General features: G+C 49.7%; 1 protein-coding gene across 12 annotated transcripts in view; it reads right to left on the bottom strand.

Moving 5' to 3' along the window:
• Nucleotides 1-2,556: 2,556 nt before the first annotated feature.
• MAST2 (microtubule associated serine/threonine kinase 2) overlaps nt 2,557-25,578 on the bottom strand; it is a 257,689-nt gene continuing 234,667 nt past the window's right edge. For 10 of the 12 annotated variants that reach the window (XM_030912620.1, XM_030912622.1, XM_030912627.1 and 7 more), the window contains 20 exons: nt 25,137-25,346; nt 19,224-19,325; nt 16,849-16,981; nt 15,953-16,014; nt 15,608-15,693; nt 14,947-15,155; nt 13,113-13,251; nt 10,776-10,908; nt 9,692-9,857; nt 9,080-9,181; nt 8,691-8,813; nt 8,405-8,514; nt 7,894-8,048; nt 7,363-7,646; nt 7,069-7,263; nt 6,250-6,476; nt 5,936-6,058; nt 4,740-4,876; nt 4,414-4,607; nt 2,557-4,133 (listed from right to left, as the gene is read on the bottom strand). In XM_030912620.1, coding sequence (XP_030768480.1) covers nt 2,614-4,133; nt 4,414-4,607; nt 4,740-4,876; nt 5,936-6,058; nt 6,250-6,476; nt 7,069-7,263; nt 7,363-7,646; nt 7,894-8,048; nt 8,405-8,514; nt 8,691-8,813; nt 9,080-9,181; nt 9,692-9,857; nt 10,776-10,908; nt 13,113-13,251; nt 14,947-15,155; nt 15,608-15,693; nt 15,953-16,014; nt 16,849-16,981; nt 19,224-19,325; nt 25,137-25,346 — 4,410 coding nt within the window. In that variant the 3' untranslated portion in view covers nt 2,557-2,613. The remainder of the gene's footprint in view (nt 4,134-4,413; nt 4,608-4,739; nt 4,877-5,935; nt 6,059-6,249; nt 6,477-7,068; nt 7,264-7,362; nt 7,647-7,893; nt 8,049-8,404; nt 8,515-8,690; nt 8,814-9,079; nt 9,182-9,691; nt 9,858-10,775; nt 10,909-13,112; nt 13,252-14,946; nt 15,156-15,607; nt 15,694-15,952; nt 16,015-16,848; nt 16,982-19,223; nt 19,326-25,136; nt 25,347-25,578) is intronic. The other 2 variants (XM_030912621.1, XM_030912623.1) reach the window with 1 other exon arrangement.

Below are 25,578 nucleotides of genomic sequence, written 5' to 3'. Positions count from 1 at the left end.
ATACATCTTTATTTATTTTCTCCTCTTCAAAGCCAAGCCTTTGGAAAGAGCTGTCTTAAATATCCTTATTTCCTCATCTCAAGTATTTCAGTACTGGTTCCACCACTGAAACTGCTTTTCTTGATGCCTTCAATAACCATCACTGTTAACTATCCTCTCTATGGAAAGCTCCTTCATGGACTCTTATTACAACTCATTAAATATTCTTCTGACATCTGACTGTTCTTTTACATCTCCTGGATTCCTTCAGTTCTCACTTAACACCATTTTACCTGGCAGTTTTATCCAGTCATGAACCCACCCACCATCTCTAGGCCAATTACATCTGTTCATTTCACTTGCCCAGACCTCTATTGGAAGCTACTTCATATTTAGCGCATGGAATGCAGCACTGAACTACTTAGCCCTGGTTCTCTTCCTTGTTTCTTATTTTGGTAAATGGAAATACAATTCATCTGGTTATATAAGTCAGAAATGTAGTCAGTCATCATCCCTGATAGCCCTCTGCTTCATATCTAAAGTCCTTCACCAAGTATCAATCAAAATAGCACTTCTAACTTCACTGCTTCACTACCATCTGCACCCTTCATCCTGGAAGGCCCCCCTTCTTCCATGCTTGTCCCCCTCAAATCCGTTCTGATTATAGCAACCAGGCATCTTTTCAAAATACAAATCTGAACCTGTGGCAAACAATAACTAAGTCTCCATTGATCTTAGGGTGAATTACAAAATTAGATGGTCTGGCTTCTCCGATTCGGGATCTCATTCCCCACCTTCAACTTCTTTTCACTGGCTCTACCCCCTCAGCTAGTGCCAGTATCTCTGGACTTCTTCCTCATCCTGCGTATGTTCCCTGAACAGTCATCTCTTGTGGCTTTCATTGCCTTCTACTGCCTGATGGCTCCCAAATCTAGATGTCCAGCTTCCTACCCTTTCCTTCCTTACCTCCTCACTGTTGCTGTTCTAGTTCACACCGCACTACCTCATCCTCTGTGGTACCCTCACTCCACTCCAGCCTCTCTATACTGCAGCCAGAGTGATCTTCCTAAAACAAAAGATAATACCACTTCCCCGAAGTTACCTTTCAGGAACTCTTCACTACCCCCACCAGTTTCTCAAAGGGAACACTACTGACACTTGGGGCAACTGCCCGATGTGGTATAGGATGTTTAGCATCTCTGTGCTTCCTCCTATCCCCATTTCCAACCCTCTAGGAGGGCAGTTCCCAACATCCGTTACACCTGTGGTGTGGTGCTCCTGACCAGATCCCTACATGCACGGGGCACTTGCTCCCTCAGCCATGCCCCTGCCATCCTCCAGCTCACAACCTGTAATCTGTCTGCCCAGGCCCCAGTACATTAGCCCAGAGACTGCTGTGAATGAACAAAGAAGCGAAGAGAGGACTAGAAGGCTGAGGGGCCAAATAGCTGCACAAATGGGCTCTGCCACTGTGGATACAGTGCGCCCTCTGGTGGCCACCGCCTTCCCAGGCAATGGCCCAGACGTTTTCAGCTCCAGGCCTCCTAACACTTCTTCAGACCTAGGCACTGGATTGTGAGACGATCAGGGCAACCAGTGCAAGACAGTTTCTCAAGTCTTCCAACACTATGGAGACAAAGCCTTGGTACTCTGCCAAGCCCCACTGCCTGCCCTGTGATGCCACCTCCTGACTCCCCTGGCTCTGGTCCCACTTATTTCCTCCCCCTTCCTCCCACACTACCCATCAAATGAAGTTCTACTCAATGAGGGCTGCATAGACAATGTCCATCCACCTGCAGTGCTGAGGCCTCTGCCTGCAACAGCCCAGGAAGAGCTCACTGGCTACAATCATGAAGGGCTTCTTACTAAATATGACCGGCGGCTTTGTTTTCATCTCACCCTCACCTCGGCATTTATCAAGTAACTTCTCCGTCCATTTTAAAAACTCTTTCCTCCCATGGACTTTATGACTCTTCTGGCTGTTCTATCTTCTATCTCAAACACACCCAAAGTTAAACTGCCTCTTCTCACTTCTTCCCCTCCTCATTTCCTGGCTGAGGCAATCCAAGTTAGGAGACACATGTGAGTTCTGGAGTCCAAGGGAAACCTAGGTTCTAACCCCAGTTCTACCCAAGCTGTATTACCATGGGCATCAAAGCCTGAGTGCCCTTATCTATAAAGAAGGAATTTTAGTTGCTACATGGTATTTTCTGGTTCCCCATCACCTTCACAAAGTCATCTCCTGGAAGACCATTAGACATGGCCCTTGCCTCACTTGCCAGACTCATTTCTACTTTGAATTATCTTTGGTTCCTTGAATATACCAGGTATACCGTATGTGCTAAAGGTTGCCTGGACAGCCTTTCTTAAACCAGCCTCCACCCTTGCCACACCCAGCAAACTACTACATATCATCTGTTCTTCATGTTTGAGCTCAAATGTCACAGCCTTTGGGAAGTCAAGCTGGGTTAGGTGGCTCTCCCCTGATAGTGGAAACTGTTTTATTCCTAGCAGCAACACAGGACCAAGTTACATGTGGGTTGACCAAAGGAAAACAAGCAAGCGAAAGACATAACGATGGTTTCCAGGAGTATATATTACACGGGTCTGAGTGCAAGAAATGGCAAACAACTGCTACGTTTGCTTTAAAAGCTCATCTGGAACCAATGCCAAATCCCGATGCTTTTGATGGCCCCCTGGTTCTTGGCCCCTCCAGAGGAGGCTGGACTCAGACTCCTGGGTGAGGGGGCAGCCTTGGCATGGAACGTCCTGCCTTCTGTCACCTGAGGCATCAGGCACTTGGGTGATGCTCAGGGCTGGATCCTCTTTCACTGCTTGTACACACTCAGACTCCCATAGCCAGCCCTGGCTGGGATCCTCACAAGGTGGATGGGCACTGGGTGGCTGTGTCTTCCCCTGCTCCCTGGGAGACAGGTTCTTAGGGTGGGCTGGAGTTGTGGTTTCCAAATCCTGGAGGTTGACTAGCCCACTTGCCATGGTTGCCTTTCTGCTTGGGGATGCCCTGTCTGGGCCCTCAATATGGAATTTCCAGGACCACATGCCCAGCTTCCCAGAGGTGGAATTGGGAGGAGAGCAACTGCTGGTGGGGGTGCGTCCTGAAGTGCTGGGAGAAAGTGCTGCTAGTGCCTGGGTGTGGAGGTGCTGAGCCTTCCAGCAACCTTCAGAAGGGATGCAGTCTGTGGCTCCAGACCTACCCAAGTTGGGGCCTGGTGAGGAGGAGCTGGCAGCCTCCTCAACGGCTTGTGGGCTCCCGAGCCTCCTGTGGGGACCACTGGGACTTTCCATTCTGGGAGGCCCCAGTGTGATCCCTGTCAATAGGCTTGGGACTACTGGGCCCGGGCTCCTAGGGTCTCTGGACGGGAATGTTTCCTCTTCCCCACTCTCTCCTGCTCCTTTGGGGGCCACACTCTGGCTCACTTCTGGGTGAGGTGCCAGGCTCAGCTCCTGCGCACCCTGGCTGTTCTCAGGCCCCTCCTCGGTGTCGTCCTCTGAGGAGTCCACCTCACGAATGGCTTCTTGCTTCTGCAGTGACTCCCGTCGTTCAGCTCGGTCCTGCCGGAGGGTGCCTAGGGCCCGTGAGGGAGCAGGCTGCAGCACCCCCTTCCCTGGCAGGGCCCCCTTGCCAGACAGCACACCCCTGGCTCCAACTACCTCCAGAGGGCTCACTTCCCTGGGCGGTAGTTCCTTCTTTAGCTCAGAGTGGGGCAGGTCAAGGCTGTGCTTGCGAGAAGTGGCTAGCTTCTTCTCAGAAGCGGCAAGTGCTGCTGCCAGTTTCTCAGCTGACTGCACCCTCTTGAGTAGTGGTGAACGGGGTGGCTCCGCGCTCTTGGGCCGCGAGAGTTGTCTGCCCAGGGGAGGTGACAAGTGAAGCTTTGTGGGAAAGGCCTGGGCTACATGGCCAGACAGGGGTGATGGGGACCGCTGAGGTGAAGCTGCTGGGGGTGGGGGAGAAGGGGTGTGGGCCAGTGGTGACAGTGGGATGCTGCCTGCTGACTTGCGCCGTGGAGAGCGGTACTGGCGTTGGAGCTTGGGTGCCAGACCGTGGAGGGAGCTGGGCCGTGTGTGCCCAGAGCCGGCTGGGGAACTGGGCACGCTAGAGCTGGGGGAGCTGCTCTGTGATGAATTCCCTCCCACTTTGTACAGAGACAGACAGACAGACAGACAGACAAAAGCAGAGCAGTGTTAGCTGTTAGAAGTGACTAAAGGGCAAGACAGGGCTTAGCCCTGTTATGTCCCAGAAACCAAGCTACCCCCTTCCCCATCAATTAATTCCTCCCCAAGACTACAGGATCTTCCAGGGGGCGGCTGAATGAGAGATTCAGAGTGGGTCTGTGACAAGCACACAGGGTCTAGGAACTCTCCTATTTCCCAGGGGTTGTCTCTGACAGTTTTCTGTCAGGGAGCCCTTCATACCTGAATGCACAGCATCGGGGGTCACCCGGTAGCCTTGAGTGGGAGATCGGGGGGAAAGGCTGTGGCTGTGTGTGGGAGAGCCTGGCCCACTCTCCCCTGATGACAAGGAGCGGTTAAGGGAAGAAAGGCTGCGGCTGGTGTGGAGCAGGGATACTTGCTTAGTGATCTTGCGGAACAGGGAGCTCCTTTTTCTGCTGCGGGGATAAGGGTCAAAGGCTGAGTCGATGCAGAGAGCACAGCACACCCTGGGCCCAGGGCCAAGGCACCTGGCACGTACCAGCACTCATGTGACTCAGAGAAAACCCTCTGGACTGCGCCTGGCTCACCTTTCTTGCCCATCCTTGCCGCGGCCCCTCTTGCTCCTTCGGGCCATCTTGGCCTTGTAGCTGCCCTTCCGCGCTGGCCCCACTTTAATGGATGTGTTCTCCAGGGGAGTTGTTGAAATGGCCACCTTGTTTCCACTCTGGGGAGCAGAGCATGAGGCCTAGCCTAAGCTGGAGCCATATCCTTCCCTCCTGGCATGGCTATACCACAGCATCAGCTTTTGCCCTTGCACCAACACATCTGAACCACGGGCCTGTATTATTCTGTCTTCACAGATGAGGAAATGTCTCCCATTGGAGCCCCAGAGTAGTCTGGGGTAAGAAGGTAGAGAACAGGCTAACCCGTCCCATTCTGCAGCCCTACCCACAGCTCAGAAGGATCCCTGGGCCTTAGTCAGGGACGGTGCCGCCTTGTGGAGAAAACTCTCTGTTGTGCCACATTCAAGTTCTGTGTGTACCTACATCTTTTTTTTTTTTTTTTTTTTAAGACAGGGTCTCACTCTGTCACCCAGACTGGAGTGCAGTGGTGCAATCTCAGCTCACTGCAACCTCTGCCTCCTGGGTTCAAGCACTTCTCCTGCCTCAGCCTCCTAAGCAGCTGGGATTACAGGCATGTGCCACCACACTCGGCTAATTTTTTTTTTTGAAGAGCTCACCGTGTCTCCCAAGCTGGAGTGCAGTGGTGCGATCTCAGCACAATGCAACCTCTGCCTCCTGGGTTCAAGCGATTCTGCCTCAGCCTCCTGAGTAGCTGGGATGACAAGTGCCTACCGCCACACTTGGCTAATTTTTGTATTTTTTAGTAGAGATAGAGTTTTGCCATGTTGGGCAGGCTGGTCTCAAACTCCTGACCACAGGTGATCTACCCGCCTCAGCCTCCCAAAGTGCTGGGATTACAGGTGTGAGCTACCATGCCCAGCCAATTTTTTTTTTGTTTGTTTGGTATTTTTAGTATAGGCAGAGTTTCATCACGTTGGCCAGGCTGGTCTCAAACTTCTGGTCTCAAGTGATCCACCTGCCTCAGCCTCCCAAAGTGTTGGGATCACAGGCAGGAGCCACCGCGCCCGGGCTGTGTGTACCTACATCCATACTCGGTGTCGATGTGTGTGCACCCAACTCACCCACTCCCCTAACTGCCATCACAGACTCACAGGCTGAGGTCATTCAGGGACCATGCGGGCAGCACACCCTGCACTAACCTTCAGGATCAGCTCCACCACCTCCGTGTGCACCAGCCCATGCACAGGTTCCCCATTGACATGGGTGATGAGGTCGCCTTGACGAAGCCCTGCCTCGCTGGCCGGACCTCCGTCCTCCACGTGCTGCCCCAGGAAGAGAATAGTACTGAGACTGGAGCCTGAACACCAAGTATGGGGCTTGGTTCTGCACATTAAGCTGTGAGCCCCTTCACCACCACCCTTTGACCCCCGAGCAGGGACAGATGGGCTCCACAAAGGGGAAGCCGGAAGGATAATGAAGCTGGGAGACAGCAGGTCTGGATGGTCAGACATACCCACACCATGTGGTGTACAGTGTAGACATCGGAGTCACCCATGTAGACGCGAATGGCCCGCAGGGTGAAGCCATACTTCTTGCCAGCTCGGTGGATGATGATGGGAGGCCTCACGCTGCCAAGGGCTGGTAAGAAGTCCCTGCTTGGAGAAGAGTCCCGGGATGATGGGTTGGACGACTGAGAATGTGGGGACATGGGGCTGGCCAGCGGGGAGCAGGTGTGGTGTTCTAGAGAAGGAGAAGCCAGGACTTAGTGGGTCAGAGGGCCTTGGTCTGGCCCACGGTCCAGTCTGTTGATTTCAGCACAACTCTAGTCACAGAGCCTGAGCCCAGGTCCATTTTCTCCACAGCCCCTGACCTGTGAAGCCCTCTCCTGTGTCCAGACCCCAAGAGACGGTGGTGGTGATGAGAAATGGCAGCTAGCATTTATGTGTGTATCAGGGACTATGTAAGCTTGTCATACATATTTAAATGTCACAATTAACTGATGAGCTGGCTACTATTATATCCACATTTTTGGATGAGAAACTTGAGGCTTAGAGGAGTTAAGCAACTTGCTCAAGCTCAAGAGCCTGTTAGTGAGGGAGCCAGGATTTGAGTGTGAGCTCTCTGCCCCAAAGCCTGCACTTGTGACATGGTGCTGTCCTGCCTTCTGGCACATGTATACACAACCCCAGACACCAATGCACACCTTCAGAGACCACAGTCTCTCAGATCCCTGCTTAACACACATACACCTGCCATGTGCAGAACCTTGCCAAGGCCTAGAGATTCTAAGACCCTTCCTGTGAGTTTTATCTCAGCTCCCCAGGGGCCTCACCCGAAGGAATAAGGAGTGAGAGGGCTGTGGCTGAGGCGGACTTGATCACTTTGTTGACAGGGCGAGTGGTGCGCTTCTCTGTAGAGTCCCCAGAGAGCAGCCGGTGGCGGGCCCTACGCACAGCCAGGTCACTGATGGCCTTGGCTGTGGCTCCCTCAGCCAGCTGCGGGGTCCCACGGCCTCTGGTCTCCATAGCTGTAGGCCCAAGGGAGCAGTGAGACCGTGATGCTGCTGAGCCTCATCGCCCTGCAGTATCCTCCAGCTTAGGTCCTTTGGCCGCCCACTGGGCCATACCTGGACTGGAACCACTGCTCCGGCCAACAGCTTCCTCATCCAGCTTTGGTTGCTGCTCCCCTGAGCGTTCAGCAACAGGCCCAGAGGCCCCCTCTCCAGAGGGGGGAGTCAGGACCCATATCCCCTCCTGCGGTTGCCTCCTGAGGGCACTGCTGGCCTCCTCAGGGCCCTCGGGGAACCGAGGCGCATCCAGGAGGCCTGAGCAGCGGTGTCGCACTGTCATGGGAGGGCTTGAGTCACTCTCTGTGTGGGACGACTCAGACACCGACAGCCGCTTCCGTAATCTATGAGACACAAGGCCTGGGGTGAGATGGCCCAGGTGGTCCCCCTCCTCCTGCCAGGTCTCCTCAGGGGCACACAAGGGTTATAGTAACAGAATTTTCCTTCGCAGACATTCCTCTAGGAGTCACCCTTGTGAATGCCCCCTCACTACCACCTGCACTCCTCTGCGGCATCAGAATCTCTCCCATGATCTGTGACAATGCAGGGATAGCTGTGTCGCCCACCCTGGCTGAACTCTGGGGTGCTCACATCTCAGGGGAGCCAATCACCCAGCTCCGGTCTCGGCCTTTGAGCCCTGCCAGGCCATCTGAGCGGTCCTCCTTCTCCTCGCTCAGGCTGCGCCTGGTGGGGGGTGGTGTCCGGCGCTCCTCGAGCAGTGAGAGCCGCTCCATGCTGCTGTACACCTGTGGGCACAGGGGATGCGCTGGGGATGGGCTCTGGCAGCCGTATCTCCCAAGTGGCATAAAGCATAGGAAACCTAGGAATTTGAACCAGTCGGCTCCTTCCCTCCTCCACACACCCCTGAATATTTGGGGAAGCGGTTATTCCATGGATCTGACCTGGCATCTCATGTCAGGGACTACAGTGGTTCTAGAAGCACCTATATATAGCTGTATGTAGCCCCAGCCCTCAGCTCCTCTTTCTCTAGAGGTGGCTCCAACCCCCACTCCCTGAGCCTGCCCCAGGTGTGCCCTTTGACAGGCCCTCTTCTTCTGATCCTCCAGCCTGTTCTGCCCATCCTGGGCCTCCTCAGTCACACCTTGCTGAACCTTGGAGAGCAGGAAGAGAACTGGCGGATCTCAAGGCAGCCATCCTCACTCACTTCTTCCTCATCCTCCGAGTCCATGTGGTGGTATCGCTCTGAGCGGGCTGGGCCAGACATAAAGGACACTTTCCTTCAGAGCCCTGCTGGTGGCCTCCTTGTGACCCCATTAGATTTCAGCAGAGCCCTGAGAAGTTGCTCCCAATGCCAACCTCAGTGTGCACAGGTGTTTCTAGGCAAACAGGCAGGACCCATACTCCACCCCACCCATTGGCGGCCTTACTGTCAAAATAGCTAGTATCGTCCTCTGACTCCAACTGAGGAATAAATTCAGCCTTCTGGCGGAGAAGTCCTGTCCAGTCCAGACCAGTAAAGAATGGGTGCTGCTTCACCTCATAGGCACTGCCTGTGGAAAGAGAGGGCATGGGCAAGGGGGAAGGATGGGCCGCATGGAGTCCAGGTTAGCAAACCTAGTAAGAAGCCAGACCTTGAGAAGCTATACTCAGGGGGTCAGCTCAAGCATCTTCCCTTCCCTGCCTATAGGGAGCAGGGCAGAGTTTCAAGATCCAGAGGGGCTGCCCGTAACTGAAGCCTGAACCTCCAGGGTACATGGACTCAGCCTCCCTTACCCTTTTTCTAAGTAGTGAGAAAAGTTAGCGGGGCCTGCCTTACCTGTGCCCAGTCTCTCCAGAGGGTTCTGGTGGAGCAGTTTGGAGGTGAGGTCCTGGGCGTCTGGGGGCAGTGCATCATCACCCTCAGGCCACACAATCTCATCTGAAGTCATCAGGGGTGAGAGGGAGAGGAGAAATTGTGGGTAGAGTGGAGAGATGTAGAAGAAGGTCCCAGGACAACGTAAGAAAAGGAGTCAAAAAGGACCCAGCCCGGAGTCCCTGAATGCCTTGCCTGGGACCCCAGTCTTTAATTCTTTTAGGTTCCTAGACCATGGCTTGATCTTTGATCCATGGCGGACACTGCAAAGCTCTAGCTCACTCTGCTTTTATACTCCACAAAACATACACAGACATACCCCTCACACTTATGGGATGTGCACATACACAGACAGGAACACCCAGGTATATATGGGAGACACGTGAGGCCCTAGGGGACATAGTGTGCACATGTATGTACATGCAGAAACACAGAGACACCCACCCTCAAAGCATCAGACATCACAAACACATGGTGAGTTCAGAACAAGAGCTCACAGGCCCCATGAGCTGCCTGCACACATCATAGTTGTGAATCCAGACTGTATCCCCACTGGGCCAGCGGGATGGTACCTACCACTGATCACTTGCCCAAAGAGCTCCTCCGGAGTGTCTCCAAAAAAAGGGACGCAGCCCACCAGGAACTCATACAGGATAATGCCCATGGCCCACCAGTCCACCGGCTTCCCATAGCCCTGGCGCAGGATCACCTCAGGCGCAATGTATTCTGGGGTCCCGCATACCTGGGCACAGAAAAGCCAGGCTGGCTCAGCCTCCTGAGGCTGCTCACTGGCATGACAGTGGGAGACGCGGGATGCTCCCACCTCGAACAGAAGACTCTCTGAATGAAGACTCAGCCCACCTTAGTTAATGAACAAGATTAACAGAAGCCCCAGGGAACAAGAGTCGGAACTGTCAGTAGGTATTTCCTAATTAACAAAACTGTCTCATTCTAGCCCAGAACTACCATCTCTTAAGCCCTCAACACCCACCTCTGGCATCTGATCCCACAATTGGCCTCTGCACTCCAGCCTCTAACAGAATAGACCCTACCAGTTACGTAACTACTACAGGGACTGGTGAACAGTCACAACCTGAAATGTCAAACCAGGGAACATCCAGAGGCTGCCTTTCAGGACACTGGGCCACAGCCCAATGGAAATTCAAACCTGTGTTCCAAGAACCTCAGGCTCCAGGAGAGCCTTGTCCTTGACTCAGGCTGGGAGATTCGGGACTGACTTCATATGAAACTCTGTGCTAACAGTTACATGACCTATTTTCTCCAAACCCTGAGGAGGAAGATGACTTTGGATTTTACATCCATATGATTCTCATGGCTCATCCTGTTTTCCAAATGTGCTACCTATCTCAATGCTTCTCTGGAACCCAAAGGTAGAAAAGATAGGGGTTCCCAATCTTAACATCTAGCTACAAGGTAGGCATATGGCCCCAAGGCCTTATTCAAGGGCCTGGAATCTATGTATGTGTATACAAATGTAGAGATGGGATCTCACTATGTTGCCCAGGCTGGTCTTGAACTCCTGGCCTCAAGCGATCCTCCTGCCTCAGCCTCCCAAAGGGTTGGAATTATGGGCATGAGCCACTGCGCCAGGACAAGGGCCTAGAATCTAACCTCCAATGTATCAACTATCCTTCCTTACCTGCTTGTCCAGGAATTCCCGGGCATCCTTTTCAATGTGTCCCTCATATAAGTTCGTTGTCAGACTCATGAGACCAATTTTGGACAGTCCAAAGTCCGTGAGCTTGATGTGCCCCATTGATGTAATTAGGAGGCTAGGAGACCGGAGAAATAAAATTATGAAGTTATTCCTGGTTTTCTGAGAGTACTGATTTTAGTATATGCCCAATTTCCCCACTCAGGCTTCCATGGGGGTACTGTGAGACATAAGCTGGGTAGCTTCAGCAGGGGGGACAGGCAGGTGTGGACATGTAAATCACTCTGGCTGTGTAGGTGCTGCATTCTGCACAAGCAACGAACCTGCCTTTTGCCCATTCCCACAACTCCATTTCTGTTCACGGCCCTAACTGTATTCTATATTGGGGGCAGGAGTCATTCAGTTGAACAACAGAGTTTCTTCTACAGAGCTGAGATCAGCCTCATCCTAAGGCAGCTGCTGGAGCCATTCCTAGTCCCCTCTCCCGATCTGAGTGGCCCATAATACTTCTGTTTCAGGGAGAGGGGCAGGGGGCACATAATTTTATTCCATGTCCATGGCTGGTCTTGGGAGGAGGGTTAGTTGGGAGAAACTAGAACTAAGATCCCTTTATATATTCTGCCCGAGTCACTCATTTTGTGCTGAAGGCTTTACCCTGCCACCCTTTTATTCTAATGATTCCCCAAATAGTACCTCTGGCTGTGACTTCCTTTTTGAGCTCCAGGCCCAACCAACTACCCATATGTCTTACAGGCACCACAAACTCAATCTGTCTAAAACAAAGTCATGCCTCCCAACTGGTTCTTCCCCTCAGTGAAAAACTGTAATTTCGGTTATCTATTGAGCTCTGTGCTAAGTGCTTTAAAAATATTCTGGCCCCTGAAAGGTTTTCTAGAGTAACACATCAAAGGTAGGTGTCATTATTCCCTATTTTAGAAAGGAGGTACGTGAGGGTCAGGGAAATTTTAATTAATAGACTCAAACTCAGACTTCATAAGCAGAAGAGTGGCCATTTGAATTCAGGTCTGTCTTGCGTCAAAGCCACTTTCTCCCACAGAGGCTTATCACCCTGCCCCAGTTCCAAGCTGGAAATCTGGAACACACCCCAGCCTCTTCTGTTCCCTTGCTTCCCTTCCTGCCTCACCCCAGCCTGGTCCTCTTTCCTGTTTCCCCATGCTGCCCCTCTTCTTTCTACCCTGACCCCCTGCTCTGCTGCAGGCATTGCTGGCTTTGATCTCAGTGTCTCTTTTCATCGGCAGAGCGAGCTTTCTAAACCTAAATCACAATCTGGGCATGCCACTCTATCATATCCTTGGTTAGCAGACCCTTCCAAGACTCTCTAGGCCCCTTTAAAATAAAACTCAAATGTGACAAAAGGGCCTTTGATGAACTAGTTCCTGCCTCTCTCTCCAGCCTTTTCTGTTACTACTCTCTCACCATCTAAGCTGTCACCACCATTGTACTATTTGTAGTTCCTGAACAAGTGCTGTTTTCTCGCACCTGTGTGCCTCTGCACATTCTGCTCTCTGGCTTTAGAAAGCAGTTCTTCCTTTTTCCACTTGACTAATACCCTCTGAGAAGAAGCTCATATATATATATTTCTGTCTCCCACTGTAGACTTAAGTTCTACATGCCAGGGACTATATTTAAAACCCAGAATATAGTGCTTGGCACAGAGTAGATGTCAGTAAATGTCAGTAAACGTGTTTAACCATCTACTAGATGTGCTTATTCTTTTGTTCTTGCTTGGTTTCTTCAGTGGGGCTCCTTAATGACTTTTTTTTTTTTTTTTTTTTTTTGGAGACGGAGTCTCACTCTGTCACCCAGGCTGGAGTGTAGAGGTGTGATCTCGGCTCACTGCAAGCTCCACCTCCCGGGTTCACGCCACTCTCTGGCCTCAGCCTCCCCAGTAGCTGGGACTACAGGCACCTGCCACCACGCCTGGCTAATTTTTTTTTTTTGTATTTTTCGTAGAGACGGGGTTTTACCATGTTAGCCAGGATGGTCTCGATCTCCTGACTTCGTGATTCACCTGCCTCAGCCTCCCAAAGTGCTGGGATTACAGGTGTGAGCCACTGCGCCTGGCCTCTCAATGACTCTTTCATGTCACCAAAGCCTTATAATATTCCAGCCAGACCTTGAGGCAATGATCTGCATCTGGGGTGGTCGGGGGGCTAGAGAACTAGGCCTAGATGGACACACACAGGAGCATGTTTTCCCAGTAGCCATCTGGATAGACTTAGAGCTACTGTGCTTGCCAACATTTTATCTAGAGTACCCAAGAGGGAGACCCTGGACAAGGGACACAGATTGTGGACATACTTGTCAGGCTTGAGGTCACGGTGCACGATGCCATAGTTGTGTAAGTACTCCAGGGCCAGCACAGTTTCCGCAAAGTATAGACGCACCATGTCCACAGGCAGGGCCCCAATATTCTTCAGCAGAGTGGCACAGTCTCCCCCTGCAACAAGCCCAGGCTACTATGAGGAAAGGATCCAGTTCCCTGCTCTAGCCAGCTCCCATCTGGCAGTTTCTGAGGTCCCAGAGGAGACAGCTTCATGGAATATCCTGGTGCTGGAGACTCTGATTCTAGCCCCTTTGCTGCTGGCATGGGTGGGAGACACGGTGATATGGTTTAGCTGTGTCCCCACCCAGAGCTCATCTTGAATTGCAGCTCCCATAATTCCCATGTGTTGTGGGAAGGGACCTGGAGGGAGATAACTGAATCATGGGAGTGGGTCTTTCCCATGCTATTCTCATGATAGTGAGTAAGTCTCATGAGATCTGATGGTTATTTTTATTTATTTATTTTTTTGAGGCAGAGTCTTGCTCTGTTGCTCAGGCTAGAGTGCAGTGGTGTGATCTCAGCTCACTGCAACCTCCGCCTCCCAGGTTCAAGCAATTCTCCTGCCTCAGCCTCCCGAGTAGCTGGGATCACAGACGTGCGCCACCACACCCAGCTAATTTTTGCATTTTTTTGTAGAGATGGGGTTTCGCCATGTTGGTCAGGTTGGTCTTGAATTCCTGACCTCAGGTGATCTGCCTGGCTCAGCCTCCCAAAGTGCTGGGATTACAGGCATGAGCCACCATGCCTGGCTGAGCTGATGGTTTTATAAAGGGGAGTTTCCCTGCACAAGTTCTCTCGTCTGCCGCCATGTGAGACGTGCCTTTCACCTTCTGCCATGATTGTGAGGCCTCCTCAACCACATGGAACTACAAGTCCATTAAACCTCTTTCTTTTGTAAATTGCGCAGTCTCTGGTATGCCGTTATTAGCAGCATGAAAATGGACTAATACACAGGGTATGGACCGGGGCGCAAAGTAAAGTGAATCTGCTGATAGCTGTCATGGACATTTTTCAGGCCAGAGAGGGAAGGAACCCAGATTTTTATTAAAAGTAATGGCAAAAATGCCATTATTTTTGTACCAGCCTAATATTTTAGGACAGGAATACTGCATAGTGTAAACACATCTGGCTGAGACATTAACATTTGTTCATGTTACTTCCTTCTTACTGGCTTTTAGTTTCTGAGTAAAGTAACACTGTGAACTCCCAGCATGTACCTAGTAAACACCAAAGGAGTTTTTTTCAGCTTCAGCTTCAAGACTAGGCACAATATCTTCGGAGGCTGTACACACAGTGAGAAGGTGAGAGGGAAGGCCACTGGCAAAGCTGCTGCCTCTCTCCAGAACTATGGCCCATGTTGCTCTTGTGTTCTACTCACAGAGCATTTCGCATGGTTTTAAGGGTTTTAAATTACCCCTTTGCAAGCCAGTCAGGGTAATTAATGGCTTTCCTTTCTTCTGAGGGTCCAGATGCAATCCTCCAAGCACCCAATCTTGGGCTTTTGCAGCTCTGCTGCCTCCTCTGTTGCTGTCTGATACCAGCAATAGAGAGAGTGCAGGCTTTGGGGTGCAGGATTCTATAGCTGCTGGCCTGCTACTTCCTATCCCAGAGTGCCTCTCATGGCAGAGGCAGGGAGCTCTGTGCCCACCATGGCCAAATGGTCTCTGTGATCCTGAGGCAGAAACCAATGCCAAAGGTGGACTGGAAAGCTGGGCCCTGAAACTTCACCTCTGTAAAAAAGCTGCTGGTCCCTGTTTAAGGCTCAGATTGTGCCTTGGCCTCCATGCCAGGCCACCTTTGCCTCAGTACCTTCAACATACTCCATCACCATGCACAAGTGGCGCTTGGTCTCAAAGGAGCAGAACATGCTGACCACAAAGGGGTTCTCAGCGAAAGTCAGTATGTCACGCTCCACGAAGGCCTGCTGGATCTGGTTCCGTAGGATCAGGTTCTGCTTGTTGATCTTCTTCATGGCAAAGCGCTGCCGGGTGGACTTGTGCCGCACCAGGAATACAGCCCTGGGAAACACAGTCCAGCCCATCCCCCATGGACCCTCAGCACCAGAGCTGTGCTCTCTGCCACCCAAACTGCCTTCTCTCACACCTTAATTAATGCACAGAACAAGGGGGCAGGGGCATGCATACCAATGAGAAGGCTCTGGGACCCCCTGGCCCACAGAACTCTTAAACTTTCTGACAGACCATGTCCTGATGACACGGCTCAATGCTTCCCCAGAGCTCAGGGAGAGGAGGATGCGTGGTAATAAGAGGTGTGGGAATCTTGTCTAGGAAAGGAACAATGATCGATGTCAGAGGAATCTGAACTCCTGCCCACCCAGGAGGCTTCTGGGAGTGAGAAGGTCCACCCCGAGGCATCTGCCCAGAGGACTGAGCAGCATACACTCTCACATGGAAGAGATCAAAGGCTGACCTGGCTTCAGTCCTGGCCACACCCTGACCCCTGCCTTTACCCATAGGCGCCATTGCTGATGAGCTTAATGGTCTCAAAGTCCTCTTCAGAGGGTGTCTTTTTAGATGGCAGAGATGCCCCACGGCCCTGGAAGACAAGGGAAAAGGCAGGAGACAGGCATGCTTCTCAGAGCCCATATCCTTGCAGAAACTGTGGCTCTAGCATTCTCAGCTCTTAGCTTTAGCGCAGTCTCCTGCCCATTCTTCTGGGAGTAGAATGACTTCTCAGTGTTTGCTGTCACCAATTCCCCCATCCCTTCTTCAGATATTCTCTTAAAGAGAACTTATAGCTCTTTGCTTCGTAGGGCCCAGGCTCCAGGAATGGGGCAGGAGCTCAGGCTTTTTACCTCAATAGAATCATCTGTCTCTGGAGTGTCAGGACTGTCACAGCTGCTCAACTGGGCCATTTCTGGAAACAAAACAAAGACACAAGAGAAGAGTGCGTGGCAATGTCAGGTATCTCAGCAGTATCCTCAGATCACACAACAGGTGCATGTAGGGTAGGCATTACTGCTTTTTGTATCAGCCTAGGACGTAAATTCAGTCCCATGGCACTATACCCAATGCAGTCCCAGCTTTTGGATCAGGAAACAAGCCAAATCCTACTGCTACTCCCATTTCCAGAAGTCCATTGCCATTCACAGGGCCTGGCAAATTCTATAAACTTGGGACATTTCCTGGAAAACAGGACCTGAAACTGGGTTACTAGTTCCCATCCTGCTGGCCAAGACTGCTTCACTGGATGGGGCTGGGAAGCATAGAAGGCAGAAGCAGGATATCTACAGACCAGGGACTTGGAAGCCCATGGTTGCTGCAGGGGTTCAGCAGGAAGCCCAGAAGAATGGCGGTATCCTCTGAAACCCTGTATTGGACCACCCTAAAGACACAGGAAGACCTGTAAGGTGGCCAAGAGGAGAGGCAAGAGAGTTGCAGAGGAGGTGACCATTTTTGCAAATGTGATTGTGGCTCTCTGTTGTTAACCTCTTTGAAACTGAGGTTCTAAATGCAACTCAGCCGGGCCGATGCAATCTAGGCTGGGATCTACCAGGCAGATGTGAATGGCAGTTCCAAAAGAAAGACTGTTTTGTCACAGAGATCACAGTGTATATCCTAAATTCCTGAGGCCCCCGGGGACATGTTGTGTCCATGTCCAAGCTAAGTCTCTTCTCCAAGCAGCTTCCCTGATGTCAGAGCTTGCCAGCAGCGGTGGGACCTCTTTGCAGCCACCAGGCAGTATGCTCACCCTCTAGGGGGTCCCGTGTGAGGCCCAGCTGGCTAACGATGTAGCGGGGAATGTCACATTTCATCCCTTGTCCCTCTTTGGCGTGGCCCTCAGCTGCTTCTAATAGGTGGTAGAACTCTTCAGGGTCAAACTCCTGTACCAAGGGAGAGAGGTAGTCAGTGGTGACAGATAGAAGCGAAAGCTGCTGGCCTCTTTGGTTTTAGAGCATATAGTAGACTGAGATGAACAAGACTTTCTCTGTGACAGGACACTCCCACCCCTCAATATTCAGAAATAACATGATTCAGGGATCACAGGAATGGGGACGAAGATGTCTTACAGGTCACCTCCAGATTGGACATACACAGCATATGCTATCTTCCTGGCAATAAGAACTAGAGGTTTTACTCTAAAGAGAGCTCAGCCTATTGATCTGGTCCCATGCCTTACATCAGCCAGTTGGCACTATCTGGTGTATTCAGATGCCCAGTCCATAGCAGTCCTGGCACACACTCAATTATGACTCAAGAGCTTTGGCACAGCCCTACTGGTGCATGCATACCTTCAAATATTTACTGGGCACCTCCTGTGTGCTAGAGGCTGGAGATCCATTGAAAAGCACAGTCCTTGTCTGCACATAATAACTGAGTGCCTACTAAGTGCCACACACTGGGTTAAACCTTCTAGCAACTCTTTGACTTCACTGAGGAAATCAAGGCTCGCAGGGATGCACTGATTTGTCCATAATCACAGAGGTAGGAAGGAACAGAAAACCAGCATTCAGCCCAGGTCTGACTCCAAGCCCCTGCTTAGCCAAGGACTTCATGTTCTTGAGGGAGAGGCTTTCTGCTCTATCACAGCACTAGCCTCTGCTCTGAACTCTGTTCTCATTCCCTGTGGTCTCACTGTTTTGGAGAACTGTACCTATCTGGATATAACCTAAGCCAGACCTGGAAGCCCTTTTAATTTCTTATTCTTCCTTAGCTCCTATTTGGTCAGAATGTCTCTCTCATAAACACCCCTCTAATCCACCTCTTTCTCTCTGTTACCCTACCATTCATTGTCTGCGTTCTGGCCACCCCATCTCACATGAATTGCTTTGAGTACCTCTGCCCTGATGTCCCTGGCTCATCCTGGCCTCTCTTCCAATTCACTATCCATGTTGCAGCCAAAGTAATCTTTCTTAGGACTAAATCTGATATAATATTTACACAGAAATAAATAGGAACCAATTACTGATAATGCAACAACATGTATGAATTTCTACAAACATGCTGAGTGAAAGAAGTCAGAACATACTACAGAAACCACACAGAAACATGGTTTCATTTCTAGGAAACTGTACAAAAGGCAAACCCATCCCTAGTGAAACAAAGCAGGTAAGTTATTGTCTGGGAGCAGGAGGAAGAGGGGACTGACTCCAAAGGGGCACAAGGGAACTTAAATGATAGAAATATTCTCTATCAGCTGTGGCCATGATTCTATAAGTGTATATTGTTAAATCTCAATGAACTGTACCATCAAAAGGATATATTTTATTGTATGAAAATTATACCTTAATAATACTGTTTAAGAAAAAGTAAATGTGGCCATGTCACATTCTTACCTAAACTTCCTGGTGCCTCCAAGTGGCCATAAAGGTAATGCAAAACTCCAGAGCCGAGAACCCGACACCCTCCGTGACCCTGTCACAGCCCTACCTTCCAGGCTTACCCCTCAGCACTTCTTCAAACCCACCCTGTGCTGCACTGAATGCCCCTTCCCATGCTCTCTATCTGGGAAACAGACTCATCCTTCAGTTTGCTGAATAAGCCTCATATCCCCCAGGGGAGCATTCACTGACTGTTCCTTCCAGGAAGACTAAAGCACTTCCTTTTCCAGGTTCCCGTTGCATTGCGTACTGACCTCAACTGTAACACTTCTTGCAGTACTGTAATTACTATTTACATGTCCTCATGCCTATGCTTCCCAACTCCACTGTAGAGGAAACATCCCAAGATCAGAGACTGTGCTTTATGCATGTCTGTATCTCCAGTGTCTAGCACGAAGTAGGTACTCAGTCAAGTTTGCTGAAAATTAAATGAAGGACTCAACTTGTGCAAACTAAACTGGGCTATGCTCCTGATGCTCCTCAACCCCAAGGCCCCCACTGAGGTGAGCCCTGATCATGTGAGGGTGGGCTAGACTAATACTTCTCCCTGCCACATCCCCTCAGGACCATACATTTGTCCTCACAAAAATCTGTTTAGTCTCCCACTGGTGGCAAATTATATTTAAATAAGGACCTAAGCGACAGAAATGGCAGTGGTTACCACCACGGTTCTGCTGTCACCAGGATACTTCCTCCATAGCCCTCCTCCAAATCTGCCCACCCGACTTTCCTAGAGTCCACTCACCAGGCATTCCAGGAGACGTGCTGGGCGGGCAATGACAATCATCAGCTTTTTCACCAGCTGCATCACAAAAGCCACTTCTGAGCTCTCTGAGCGCTCATGAGCCTATAGAAAAAAGAAGGGTTGCTTAAGCAATCTATTGGCCCAGTGTGGCTGGGCTAAGCAGGACCAGACTGGGCAGAGCTGAATCCAGGGAGAAACAATTTGGTAGCACAGAGAGCTCCGCCAAGCAAGGAACTCAGAGAAGGCTGGCTGGCTGTGAGAGGGAGCGAGTTGCTCACAGGGAACCATTTGAGCTTTAGAACACTACATGACACCAAGAAATGCCACACAGACATACAGCTGTACCTGCTCCTCCATCCAACAAGCCTCACTTACCCTGCAGACCCCAGCTCAAGGGGCAACTCTCAATGGCGCCTTCACTGATGTTCACTTTCCACTCTAGACTGTAAGGAGTAGAAAGACCTCAAAGCTGAGGGTGATATGACCAGAAAGGTACTTCAGAAGGATCACTCTGGCTGCAGTGTAGAGGGTACACTAAAGAGGGCAAGCCTAAATGCAGGAAAACCCATTAGCAGGCAACTCTAATAATTCAGATGAAAAAGACATAGGTCGGCTGGGTGCGGTGGCTCATGCCTGTAATCCCAACACTTTGGGAGGCCGAGGCAGGAGGATCACGAAGTCAGGAGATAAAGACCATCCTGGTGAACACAGTGAAACCCCGCCTCTACTAAAAATACAAAAAAATTAGCCAGGCATGGTGGCGGGCGCCTGTAGTCCCAGCTACTTGGGAGGCTGAGGCAGAATGGCATGAACCTGGGGGGCGGAGCTTGCAGTGAGCTGAGATGGCGCCCCTGCACTCCAGCCTGGGCAACAGAGCAAGATTCCGTCTCAAAAATAAATAAATAAATAAATAGAAAAAGGCGTGGGTCAAGGCAGAAGAATGCAGACAAAGGGACAGGCGTGGGCTACTACCAAAGCAGATAAGGGTGAAAGCAGCACAAACAGAAGGCAACTCCAACTTCAATTTTAGGAAAATTTCAATGAATATGTGAAATAGTAACTATAAGAAGCCATTTAGGTGATAGGTAAAGAATGTACTGCATTTGGTTTTAGAGAAAGAACAGCTAGGCAGAAAAGATAAGCTCAGTTCTGGGCGTGTAGAGTTTCAGGCACCTATATGAGAGAGTCTCTTGGGTATCTGCTTGGTCCAGAGGCCTTTCTCTTTTTCCCTGAGAATTGCTCTGGTTTCTAGGAGCCACATTTGTACTGTGTGTCTGCACCTTCCCTCCCACCTCTAATAGCTGACCAGGGAGGATCACTTTCCTAGGAATTTAAAAAAGGATAGAAAGACAATTGTTAACATCAGTGTGGCAGAAACTGTTTGAGAACTGTGACAAGGGATGGCTGTACCTACCATGGAGACAGAAAAGATGCATACAGGAAAAGAAAGAATGAAGACTTCCTGAGCTTCCTGGAGCTTCTGGCTTCTAGTTCTGGTTCCTTCTTAAGGCCTGGTTATATCCCTTGCTTCAATTCTCTAAGACCTACCCCTTTTACTCTTATAATGTTTCCCTTTACTGTTTAAAACTATTCTGAGTCAGATTTCTATTACGTGTAACCAAAGAATAAGAACCAATACGGGGAAGTCAAAGTGGAGGAGTCCACCAGGCAGCTGGGTGCACTGATCTGAAGCTTAGGAGAACAGTAAGAGTGGCAGCCACATGTGGAAGTCCTCAGCATAGAGATGACAACTGAAGACACAGGAGCAGGTGGCAAGACATCAGAGAGAGAGTGGAGGAAGGGGAAAGGGGAGAACAGGCATGCAGGATGGTGCCCTGTGACACACCAGTATGAAGAGGTGGGCAGCAAAGGAACTTGTGAAGAGGCAGCAAGACTGGTGAGAACGGTGAATTGACAACTGGGGAAGGGGGTTTAGGAAGTATCCACTGTGCTCCACAGAGAGGTGGCAGAAGATGGGAACTGAAAGCCGACACAGGATTTGGCAATTGGACAGTGAGTTCCTTGATGAATTTTGCCTGAACAGTTTTGGTAAGGTGGGAAGGGACACCGGAAGGCAGAAGATTGAGTAGTAAATAGGATACAAGGAAAGAAAAACAGTAAATGAGGACTTTTCTTTTTTTTAAGTATTGGTTATGAAATGAAGAGAAAGGATGAGCGACTGGTGAAATCCCATTTATTCTTTTAAAATCTGTCTCCTATTCCCAACACACATATACATACACATGTAAAGAAAAAGAAGTAATTGCTGTCTTCAACATGTTCTCCTGGCTGTTCGTGCATACCACATGGTACTGTCACGCTGTTTCAGAACGGGCTGTCTGTCTCTACAGCTGCACTGCTGGGCCTAGTGAGTGAAGAGGCTCTGTGTCTTTTTCTTTTTTCTTTTTTTTTGAGACAGAGTTTCATTTTTATTGCCCAGGCTGGAGTGCAATGGCTCGATCTTGGCTCACCACAACCTCTGCCTCCGAAGTTCAAGCGATTCTCCTGCTTCAGCCTCCCGAGTAGCTGGGATTACAGGCATGTGTCACCATGCCCAGCTAATTTTGTATTTTTAGTAGAGATGGGGGTTTCTCCATGTTGGTCAGGCTGGTCTGGAACTCCCAACCTCAGGTGATCTGCCTGCCTCAGTCTCCCAAAGTGCTGGGATTACAGGCGTGAGCCACCGTGCCAGGCCCTTTTTCTTTCCTCAAATGCTAAGCCTAGCAGATTGCCTCCTATACAGCAGATGTCAGTCAGTGTTTGTTGACTGTTTGAAAATGTATGATCTTAGGCTCTGGAATAAGCCAAACCTGGGACTGGGTCCTGGTTTTGCTACTTAAAAAAATAAGTTATCTTGAGCTAACTTAGTTTCCTCATCTGTAAATTTAGGAAATAATATTAAGTACCTTCCTCACAGGGTTGTGAAGATTTCATCAGATAAATTAAACGAGGTAATGTAGTGTCTAGCATGTATTAAGTACTCCATAAATGTTACTGATTTTTATTATTCTAAAATCGGATCAGGTCATTTTTCAGTTTGTCACACTGGATGATACCCACTGCCTTCATGATACAATCTAAGCTCCTCACAAGGTCCTTCAGCATCTGGCCCCGAGTCCAACTCTTCAAATTCATCTGCCAGCAGGTCAGGCGCAGTGGCTCACACCTGTAATCCCAGCACTTTGAGAGGCCGAGGCAGGGGGATCCCTTGAGATCAGGAGTTTGAGACCAGCCTGGCCAACATGGTGAAACCCTGTCTCTACTAAAAATACAAAAGTTAGCTGGGCATGGTGGCAAACACGTGTAATCTCATCTGCTAGGGAGGCTGAGGCAGAAGAATTGCTTGAACCTGGCAGGTGGAGGTTGCAATGAGCCAAGATAGTGTCACTGCACTACAGGCTGGGTGACAGAGTAAGACTCCATCTCAAAAAAAAAAAAATCATCTGCCAGTTTTTCCCCTGTGGGTTCCTTCCTCCCTCCCTCCCTCCTTTCTTTCTTTCTTTTTTTTTTTTTGAGACAGAGTTTCGCTCTTGTTGCCCAGGCCAGAGTGCAATGGTGTTATCTTGGTTCACCACAACCTCCACCTCCGGGTTCAAGCAATTCTCCTGTCTCAGCCTCTCTAGTAGCTGGGATTACAGGCATATGCCACCATGCTCAGCTAATTTTGTATTTTTTGTAGAGCCAGGGTTTTCTCCATGTTGGTCAGGCTGGTCTTGAACTCCCGACCTCAGGTGATCCGCCTGCCTCGGCCTACCAAAGTGCTGGGATTACAGCATGGGCCACCATGCCCGGCTCCACTATGGGCATCTTTTACTGTAGTTATGCAAACTACTTCATCTGCAATTTCTGGAATGTACCAAGTTTCTTTACACCTTTGAGAGGTTAGTTATTTATTTATTAAGAGACAGGGTCTCACCCTGTCATTCGGGCTGGAGTACAGTGGCACAATTACAGCTCACTGCAGCCTTGACCTCCAGGGGTCAGGCAATCCTCCCACCTCAGCCTCCTGAGTAGCTTGGATTACAGGTGCATGCCACCATGGCTGGCTAGTGTAGAGAGGGGGTCTCACTTTGTTGCCCAGGCTGGTCTCAAGCTCGTGGGCTCAAGTGATCCTCCCACCCTGGCCTCCCAAAGAGCTGGGATTACAGGCATGAGCCACTGTGCCCAAGCAAGAGGTTTTTCATGCTTTTTCCCAGCTTCAGTGAACTCCTACCTGTTTAAGATTTAGCCTTCCCTGAACTTTCCACAAAGAGTCAGCATATCCTTCTCTGTGCTCAGAACCTACTTACCTCTAGTGCTCATCAATCATATTGTACTGTAGTCAGTGGAAGTGAGAGAATTCATATAAAGTATTCAGTGTAGTAATAGTTGTTATTTTCATTAAGTACATGTTGATGGGTCTGTAACCCCACTGATGGCAAATTTCCTAAGGTAGACCCTGCACTGAATTCTTTTCTGCATTCCAAAGGCCTTGCAAATTAGGGAACAGATGAACAAACTGGCTCCAAATTCAGTGCTCTTCTTATTGTATCAAACAACCTAACCGCACAAGCAGTCAGTCTGGGAAAATGCCTAAAGGTTTTAAGCAAGGCTCTGACTTCAGCATTTTAGAAGATAAATCTTAAACGTACCAGGAAACTTGGAAGTTACTCTACATTAATCCTTTACCGAATGCAGTAATCCCTGATTCCTAAATGTCTCTGGGGTCCCCCTTTCCATTGCTGGAAAACTGTCAGAAAGCTTTTCTTGAACAGAAACAAATATCTACCAGTGATTTTCATGGGACTCTGGCTTTCTAAAGTTATACTTCTACAATGTTTGATTTTAAATATTTCTTTTGAAATCAGAAAAAGATGTTTTTGTAGAAGGAAGTACTTTTTCACCTATTAAATCAAACTCTTTCTACCTGTAACTCCTGCCCACTGGACTAATTATGTCTTTCAGGGGTACTGAGAACAATCTGCTCTTTTTTATATATGAGAAACTTTCCACTACTTGACAATAATCATTTCTCTAGATTGAACTGTTCCCTGAAAATGTGTTTAAACTCCCCGCTCCTTCTTATTTCTAGACGAACACACTGATGTCCTTTTGATCATCAGCCCGGGGCCCTCAGCTCAGTCGGTACTACTCCAGAGAGAGGTCTTGGTCTGGAGGTAATAAAGGGTTCTGGACTGGGAAATTCTCTAGTGACATGATGAGCTCTGGGGAGACAGGCACATTCTCTCTCCCCCAAACCGTATTAATGGATAACATGGAGCCGCTGTGGTCTCAGTGAGATGGCATCTGGCCACCTTAATCAAGAGGCTGATAGCAAAGGAAGCGCTAGTGCAGGAAGCAGTGCTTAAGAACTCTCATGTGCTTTGGTCTTGGCCATCTCTAGATTACTTTACCTTTAGCCTCCCAGAGATTTTTTTCACACCAGGGAGGATCAGGTCTCAAAACATGTAAGTCCTAACTAGAGAACTCTCCATGCAAATGGCTAAACCCATCATGCAAGCCTCATACCTGTTTTCCCTTGGCTGAGGATAAAACAGTCTGAAGGCTCTGCTTAAACCAGTATTTCCAGTAGAAGAAAGCCCATCACAGCCACTGGAGCCACTTTTTGGCTTTGGGTAGCAAACCTCCTAGTCAAATACTTATGAGTACTACCCATGGTGGAGCTTCGTGCAGAGTGATACAACTTTGGATTTAGAAAACGAACACAAGTGAGTTCCTTTGATACCAAGCAGGCTTCTCTCAGTATTGCAGGGGACTGAGGAGGAATCTAAGCCCCTCAGCTCTGCCTTTGAGGGTGGGTAAGAAGTAGTCTGTGAAGACTGAGAATACCACTAACACCTTGATCCTAGCTTGGGATTATGAATCCAATACCAGGTAGAGGTTTTTTCAGAACCCCAGCACAAGGACACTCACATCTTGTACAAGTTTCTCCAAATTCTCTTGAAGTTCATAGAAGTATTGTGATGTAATGAGGCCACTCCGAGATTTATCCAGGCAGTCTCGGGCCATCTCAATCACCTGATGATGAATAAAGCTCAGGGCTCCATCCGCCAAGGGCAGCACGCTGTCTGGGGTGCTGGAGGAAATAAACTCTGCTAGTCGTTCTTCCATTTGTGCGGTGGCCTGGGAAGAAAAGCAAGAAACACACACTTCCCTTCTAGTCCCAGCTCAGGTGGAGCTAAGCCTGAAGGACCTGGAAATAGCAAAATAATGGGCTCCCTGTGATCCTGGTTTCCTTACACTGCATTTGGGAAACCTGATAACTGAAGACCTTCAAGACCTGAAGACCTATCAACTGAAGACCTGATAATAGATGACCTTCAAGTAAAGTCAAGTCAAGATGCCTTAGCTTTAT

The sequence above is a fragment of the Rhinopithecus roxellana genome, chromosome 12 (assembly GCF_007565055.1).
Source record: "Rhinopithecus roxellana isolate Shanxi Qingling chromosome 12, ASM756505v1, whole genome shotgun sequence".
Lineage (NCBI taxonomy): Eukaryota > Metazoa > Chordata > Mammalia > Primates > Cercopithecidae > Rhinopithecus > Rhinopithecus roxellana.
This window is presented reverse-complemented; position numbering and strand designations above follow the sequence as displayed.